Here is an 8796-nt window from a genome sequence, read left to right as displayed (position 1 = left end):
CTGTACATACTGTTCCTCGAGTCTCGAGACTGGAACGAAGCGCACCAAATGTCAAGAAGAGCGAATGGTCGCTGACATCGGCTTGTTATTTATTTGTTGTTCAGGAAGTGTTGCATATCACTTTTATATTTTTTTAAAATACGGCTACAGTATTTTTTGCAATGAATCAAAACAGCGATGCAATATCATCCCTGTTTTCTGAAGATAACTACATGCTCCCAGACGACGGATCAGGTGAGCGTCTACTAAAGGATCTTAACTCTTCTTTTGTATTCGAATTCCGCCGATTCCATACTTTACATTAAATTCTCGCAATATTTCCCCAGACGAAGAGAGCACCGACAGTCAGTCGAAAAGCACTCTACTTAGGGAGCAGGACCGTTTCCTACCCATCTGCAATATCGTCAAGATCATGAAGAAAGCTATTCCGGAGAACGGTAAAATAGCGAAGGATGCCCGCGAATGCATTCAGGAGTGCGTGTCGGAATTCATTTCGTTCATAACTTCGGAAGCAATCGACCGAAGCCACAGTGAGAACAGGAAAACAGTGAATGGTGATGATATTCTGCACGCTATGCAAACTCTAGGATTTGATAATTATGTGGCACCGCTGACGATGTATTTGCAGAAATATCGAGAGGTAAGACCCATTTAACCAGTCAAATTTTGGAGGCATGAAATGGATGCCTTAGTCGTAAATTGTTCGAGCATTTTGGACATGATTTGCCATACGTTTTCAATACACGAGTTGAATATAACGTTCAGGACAGTCCCCAGCTCCTTTGCATATAAAGAGAAAGGGTTGCCACAATCTATGTGACATCTGGCATCAAATTACCTTTCCAAATGCAATGCGAGATCTGGGCCAACGACACATGTCATCATCTAGAGCTTATTTCTAACAGGATTTTTAGTACGAGATCTTGATTTAGATAGAGAAACCTCAAGATAATAAAATCTTGCGATCTAATAAAAAAGAGAAGAATGCTTATGAAAGAACTTACTGCTAGCCACGAAAGTGCTTGTTTGTTTGAATTTTGAAAGGAGACCAGCTCCGCTAGGTGAGCCGCGAGAATGGAGAGATGCTAGAATCAGTGACAATTAAGATGAGGCATCAAAGTGGGGTGTTGATGAGATGGTGATAAATGGAACTATGGCGGAGGCTCTAGCCGGTGAGTGGTATTTTATTTCCCACTTCCTGGTCGTTTTTCGGTGATGAGACTCCGCTCTATGTCACCTAAAAATATGTCCGATAGAATACAATACACCACGAATTGATCATCAATATGTGCAAAAGAAGCTTCGAGACTTGCTAATTTTTAAACAATTCATTTTAATTTAGCTTGTAAGACACCAGGTCCTAGGTACAGGCATTACTATACCTCTATTGGAATTTCTATGATATTTTTAATAAACGGTCTAATATAAATAAATGAAACGCTACTTGTCTGCACATCTGCATTGCACTAAGAATGACGAATAAACTGGAAACCACTCTACTCCACTCCACTCTTTTGTGAAAATTAATTGGAATTCAATCAAACATGGGCATTTTATTAGTCATATTTAGAACAACTTTGAGATTTGTTTGAAAATGTTAAGACAAAAATAACTAAATTACGAGGCATTAGTCCAACAAAGATCGTAACTAGAGTCCTCCAACTGCGGAATGTGTAGCGACTCCAAATTTGATCTGAAACCAAAAAGGTTTTAGCCAGTGTTGTGCAAAAGTTAGTTGCGATTAACGGCAAACGAATAATAATTGAAAATTCAATTGTTATTCGAAAATGTGTAACTAATGTTTTGATTTCCATTCGTTATTCGAATAATTTCAATTGATTGATGGTTGATGGTTAACTAACGAATTATTCAACGGTTTTGATTGATAATTAAAAGTTGAATATAACTGAAAAGTAAGCGCAATACATTTGAAGGGTTTTGTGATTTTCTTATGAATTGTGTAAAAGCATAGACGTCTTGGGTTTGGGAGGTGTGCTGAAATTTGAGTGACGTTTACCTGGGAATGTTGGAACAGTGTTGCCGACGTTATTCTATGGGTATTTTGTGTACAGAGCTACCGCATTTGCTCTTTTTAGATTTCTTTTATGTTAATGGGTGGGGATCGTTTTCGATAGAAGAGGTTAGGGCTGCCGTTCTCGATTTTAAAGGCATTGAATTTTTTGAAAAAAAAAACGTTGCCGTTTTAGGGTTTCTGGCGGAGCGAAATTCTGAAAAACGCTGTTGTACTTGTGAAATTTGAAGTTTTGGTGTTGTTTGTAGACTTGCAGTTGGTTATTAGCAAGTTATTCGAGTTCTCCCTCCCCTCCCCTCGAAAACCAACCAATAACCATGAAAAACACCCACAGAAGAGAAGTAATCTCCACGATCCCCCCCGATCAGTTAGTATAAAATCGTGTTGTTGATTACTTGTTAACAAATTCGTAGATCATCAATTTAGTTGGTTTCCAATAAAAGTTACTAACAGACAGGCAGTTTTAAAAAATGCTTTGTTTTTACAAAACCTTCATCTTCATCTCGTACACTTTTCTTACGCCCGATTCCTACAGACGGTTAATTGTCAATTGCAATTAACGATTAACAATTGGTTAGTCGCAATCATAAATGAGCAACTAATTTTTCCGATTTTTAATTGTTAGTAGTAAGTTTTGAATAACGAGTGAAAATTAAAAAAAAAAAGTTGTTCATTCGTGATTACGACTAATCAATTATTAGTCGATCATTGCAATTAAGAACTGAATCAATTATTAGTCGAATAATTAACTACCAAATTAGTTAACTACTGCGCAACACTGTTTTTTGCTTTACATTACTAAATTATTTTCTAAGAATACGAACTTCAATGCAGGTAAAACTAAAAATTTTTCAGCTGTTGGACAAAAATATTTCAATTTTCAACATATTTTTTTTGCTAATTATGCAAAAAAGTACCCTTAAGAATATGATATATGAAATATAATAGTTCATATTATTGGTAATTTTATAAAGGCTCATATCTGCAAATTTCATAATGATCGGTTCATTATTTTTTGCGTTACAAGTTTCTCCAAATGTGAAAAAAATCACTGAGAAAAACGTGTTTAGAATTTTTTTTTTAAAAGTAGCCATTCGGATATGAAGACATTTCTTGTTAATTATCATACAAACAAAATGCGGTTATAACAATTACTAACGGACTCGTAGAAGGGATTGGCACCAAACTATTATAAATACACCTTTTACATAGTGCTACAAGATTACTTAAGAACATAGAACGACTTCCTCCAGCTGATAATCGGTCGGTTCTACGCACGTAAAATTTAAAGGAATACGAGTTTCGCTTCGTCACTTGCAGTGTATTACCTGATAGCTAATTAATGCTCATGCATGTTCTCCCTTTAAAAGATAGTAATAAAATTATTGTGAAAATATCACAATTTTAGAAGCAACTCTGCTGACCATCCTACATAATCCTCGAAGCGTCTCTTCTGGCAGTCTCGATAACCTTGCAAATGCTTTAAGCTGAGATAAGGTGGAATCAGTCGTGCAGAGGCGGCAATGTCAGTTGATTGACAATATTTTTCATCATTTCATCTTTTATTGCGAAAGAAAGAGACAATAATCATGATCTTGAAACTCCCTTCCCTTTTCTCGGAAAAATGTTCGGCCCCAACAAGAGGATGGACTTCAGTCCCTGATGTGCTTCACGTGTCCATACCGTGACTTCCCTCCGGAACCTGAAACTCAAACAAGCATGGAACATCGCGCGTACTTATCGGAATGTAACAAGCGAGCTAAAGCTGGAAATTAAAACAAAAACATAGCGGCTCGACCGCGCTTGTGGGGCCGTAAATCATTGGACATGAATGCCGCGATGGGAAGGAAGCTCTCCAGCGGATCATATCTTCCATCGATGCTGGCCTTTGGAGGTCCCATCCTGCCTTGGCATCCTCAGGGCATAATATGAAGATTAGAGAAGAGGAGTGAAAGATAGATTCCTCTAATGAAAAAAAATGTTCCGAAGCGTATCTATAATCCAGGACTTCATAAAAAAAAATGAATGTAACACTAAAGAGAAAGTCAGGTCAAAGTGTGTACTAGCGGTTTTTAATTTAAATCATATATGTATGCTTTCGCGTACGGAGTAAAATGGAAATGCGTACATATATATGTATGCAATACTAGCTTAGATCAAATTATTTGTGTAAATGGCTCTTTAAAAAATAGGGTACAATAGAATTTTTAACTAGGTACACAGGGAATTATAATGCACTCATCATTCCTCATAGAGAAACACAAAACCCTTTAACCTGAAGGGTCTAGCTTGCGGATTCTCGATTTGTTTGTATTTAGCAGCGTTGGTTGGGATGAAAATTTGGCGCAGAGGTACTTACTGCATCGTCCTCAAGAAAAACAAACAAATTTTAGAATAGCACTGTGCATTCACCGGAGCTTTTCAAAATATTTCGGAAAGCTAACGGTGACCGACCGATGAAAAAGGGCCAAACTTTCATATGGTACAAAAGGTTTCAGGAAGGTTGGGATTCCGTCCGGTGCGGTTTAATATGTGCCTCAAGTTTTAGACAAAGACCAACGATTAAGTGTTCGAATGACTGAGAGGAGTGCAGGATCCCCAAAACAATCCTTCATCACAGTTTAACAGATGACCTTTAAATGTAGGAAGTCTGCGCGAAAACGATACTGAAGGTCCTGATGAGTGAGATGAAAGAGCAGCTTTTATTGAAGTGCCAGGAATTTCATGAAAGCTACGAAACAGATCGCGAATTAAGACGATATTCATTGGTCAGTACAGCTAGATCCCCCTGCAATATTTCTCTTTAACCAGAAACAGTCTTTAAGATGCATTTTGTAATATACAATATAACTAAATCTATGTGGAAACAAAGATTAATAATCGTTTTCAACATTTTAGAAAATTTTTATATCAACCTTGAAATATTTGAATGAATTTTATCGTTTTATGGGAAGCAAAAATGTAAAAGAATTTGTCAAATAGAATTAAGATTGAAAATTATTATTTTAAAGTTATATTTTTAGATAAGTGGTTACTGGGATTATAAATAGTGAATTGAAAGGAAGGTAGTGGAGGTTAAGTAAATTCCTTTCTTTCCTTTTATGCAATATATTTAATTGCACAAAAGGAAATAAATTCGCTTGTCACCGGACAAAGAGAAAGAGTTGATGCGGATGCCGTGAAGCCGCGGACAGAAGCCTTTAGGAGCAATGTCTACGCTAGAGAAAGAAGACATGAAAACCTTGCGTTAGATGTAGCGATAGCGTGGGCCTCATTCAAATGGTGGACCTCGGGGATAGACAAGGATGTTTGGTCCTAACTAAGGCAGGCCTAGACTATATACAGGTTGCAACGCTATTGATGATGATAAAGGAGATGGTTAATAAGTTCTCGGAAAAGGGACTACTCTTGAGCCATAGGTTATTGATCTGCTCAATTTTGGCGCAAATGTGAACTTGAAACATGCATATCTCTTTTGAATTCCAGCGTTGTTCTCAGGCAAGGTTGAGAAGGTAACGGAGCAACTTTAACCTGAGGTTCGAATAGTGATGCGCTGTCTCTCCACAGCTCATATATTAAAAAACTTCGTTTTGATGCGGATAGTGCATAGTGATTTGTGTAGGTGTATGACGACGATAAGGTTTGATTTGATGTTATTATCCATGATGAAAAGGACTGCAAATTCCCACATTTGAAAACCTTCAAATTATCAGTCCAACATTCTGAACTAACAACTGGGAGACCTGCTTAATATTGATTTAGACCTGTTTGATGAACAAATGGGAAGTAGATTTAGCATGGTGAAGTTATTCGAGTTACTGAGCGTTCAATAATAACCGTTGGCGCAATAGTCCACATTGGATCAGGGCCTTGAAGCATGTCAGAGCACTTCATTTAAAGCCGTAACGGAACATTACAATACACGCTCACGCATAAAACGAAATATATCCCTTTACGTCGAACTTAAAGGGGGGGGGGGGGGGGGGATACACAAACCGTTTCAGGTGCCCAGCTTCCTGTTTCTCGACATGTTATAAACATAACACGAGTATTTTTCAAACATTGCTCTTGTGCGATTATTTGGAGTGGTCGTGATGCGGAGGAACCTTAACCTGAGATGAAACTTTATATAATTCAATTCTCAATTTTTATGTGACTAATACAATTCGCTCTGTTACTGTTCATGCGTCGCTAAAGCAGCTAAAATGAATAAAAGAGAACGGTGATGTTTCGAGAATAATTTATTTGCTTCATCAGGACTGGATACCCATTTTGGGACAATTTAAAATATAAGATTATTCTTCAAAATCGTTATTGTCCCATTCTAATGTAACGGAATGATTTTTCAATTATCTCTTCTTAGCTGCTGAAGTACGGTCCGGTATTGGTTTTGTGATTCGATTAAACAGAAAAAAATCGTAGGGAGCCGAATTAAAGGAATTTGGTTTTCTCGGTGATAATAATGGATTATATGACGGTGCGTTATTAAAGTGCATTCACGAAATATTTACCAACTAAGTCTTTCGTTTTTAACGAAATGCTTTATTAAACATATCAAAATGCCCAAATAATACTCCTTGCTAACTATCTGATCTTCTGACAGCATAGTTGTAATCTATCAAAACTGTGAAAGTCGTTTTCTTTTTCGACTAAAAACCCAGTTCATTCGTAGCATGCCATTCACTCGCCTGAATAAAAACACGTCTCGGCTCCAGTAATGACTCGTTTGAAGAATGTTGGGTCAGATTCCGTCATAAAAATCATGTCCTGCAAAAATTTAATATAAATTCGTTGTTGTAAATTCAATTCCATTCTTAAGATTATAAAAAATTGAAAAATGGACACAAATGAAAATATTCAACACCTCTTGGCTCTCAGAAGTGTTTACCTAACCAAACATCATAAATTCCTTCCTACATTCTACGGGGATATATACCGAATATCTATTATTTTACTCCGTTCCTTGAAGAAAGTCGGTATTAAGAATGTTAAGGTTAATCTTTGTTGCATTCAAAATTGGTATTTATAATATCTTTTCATTGAAATACGAAGCCCTTTTTTGGTAATATCTACTACATCATTCGCTTTTACTAGAATTGATTCAATGTCTGTCCGTCCGCCTGTCTGTCATCATCATCAACGGCGCAACAACCGGTATCCGATCTAGGCCTGCCTTAATAAGCAACTTCAGACATCCCGGTTTTGCGCCGATATCCCTAAAAGCTGTCTGGCGTCCTGACCTACACCATCGCTCCATCTTAGGCAGGGTCTGCCTCGTCTTCTTTTTCTACCGTAGACATTGCCCTTATAGACTTTCCGGGCTGGATCATCCTCATCCATACGGATTAAGTGACCCGCCCACCGTAACCTATTGAGCCGGATTTTATCCACAACCTGACGGTCATGGTATCGCTCATAGATTTCGTCGTTATGTATGCTACGAAATCGTCCATCCTCATGTAGGGGGCTAAAAATTCTTCGGAGGATTCTTCTCTCGAACGCGGCCAAGAGTTCGCAATTCCCCCCAAAGTTAGTAGTAGTATATTACTATATTTTAGAAATTGAACTGAAAGCGCCATCCACGTACCTCCAAGCCGCAATACCAGTCCAGTCTCGACATGAAAGGCCTTGAGACGAGAATTTGAGATATTTTGATGTGTGGGCATTTAATAAAAATGTTTACCAGCGATAAAGATCCACATAAAATTTTCGGTCCCAGCCTAAGCAAACATGACATTTTCGTTCCCAGCCGAAACAAACATTTTGACCAAATCATCCCATTCAGTGTGGACTCTTCAGGCGTAACTGACAGGGCTAACTGAACATTGGCGGGCTTAAGTAATGGTAAGACCAGCGAATTTTCAAACGTTTAAACCTTCAAAAGAAACATGCCCAAAGCCAAAGAAGCAAAGGCGTATATGCAAGAACCAATTTAAAAGAGGTGTAGTATTATGCAATGAGTGAATCCCTCACCGGAAATTTTTAGTAAGAAAAGTATGAAAACTTCAAGGGACGTTTTGAGTCTAGTTTTTTTTTAATATCATATTTCCTCCGCGCTTGGAAAATGGCCGACACAAGTCAAAAAACTACTAATTTAAGCACATTTTTTACTTTTGGAAGCTTACAATATTAAACCTTTCTATTTTACAGTCAACGAAATCAGATCGAAATTTGGTATATCCGGATCCACTTTATTATGAGGATTCTTCAAATGAGTTTAGTAAAGGTAAGGAACAATTTGTTCAATGATGGTGAATAAATTGCCATCTTGATTTAATACAAATACTTGAAGTAAATTTGGTAAGAAACACGTTAATAATGGAAGCAAGATGTTTAGCCCGCAATCTTTCAGAGGTGATTTGAGATGAAATTCCTTTTTTTCTTTCAGATGCATCCATCATGCCTGGACCAACGTCGGACGACTCAATCCAATATTATCCACAAAATTTTAATTTGTAATGTTTACAAAAATAGTATAAAGAAATATAATAATTATTATTTTTCATATAATTTATTTATGAATAAACTTGAAATGGTCTTCTTAAAAATTCTTCTTTTTATGGCGAAGGGCATGTTAAGATTGCACTAGTTTTTCACATAAGAATTTTAAAACGCTACAAACTTCATCACCGTCGTTCGTTAAACAAGCCGCACATGATGCGATGTGATCCCTACCAATAAGCTACAATAATAACAAAAGAATAAAATCATCGTTTTTATTTTACTAAATGGTTATTTCCAGCAAATACGGATATTTTGGCGGC

At 37.1% G+C, this 8796-nt stretch overlaps 1 protein-coding gene across 1 annotated transcript; it reads left to right on the top strand.

Annotated features, from left to right (window-relative positions):
* The first annotated feature begins 10 nt into the window (after window positions 1–10).
* Window positions 11–8537, top strand: LOC119650594 (nuclear transcription factor Y subunit B-1). The gene is made up of 4 exons (XM_038053443.1): window positions 11–234; window positions 327–640; window positions 8183–8258; window positions 8421–8537. The coding sequence occupies exons 1-4, from the start codon at window positions 162–164 to the stop codon at window positions 8489–8491; spliced, it is 534 nt and encodes a 177-aa protein (XP_037909371.1). The 5' UTR covers window positions 11–161; the 3' UTR covers window positions 8492–8537.
* The last annotated feature ends 259 nt before the right edge of the window (window positions 8538–8796 follow it).

This window comes from Hermetia illucens, chromosome 3, assembly GCF_905115235.1.
Source record: "Hermetia illucens chromosome 3, iHerIll2.2.curated.20191125, whole genome shotgun sequence".
In the NCBI taxonomy this organism is placed as follows: Eukaryota; Metazoa; Arthropoda; class Insecta; order Diptera; family Stratiomyidae; genus Hermetia; species Hermetia illucens.
The sequence above is the reverse complement of the archived record's forward strand: the minus strand, read 5'-3'. Positions and strand labels throughout refer to the sequence as shown.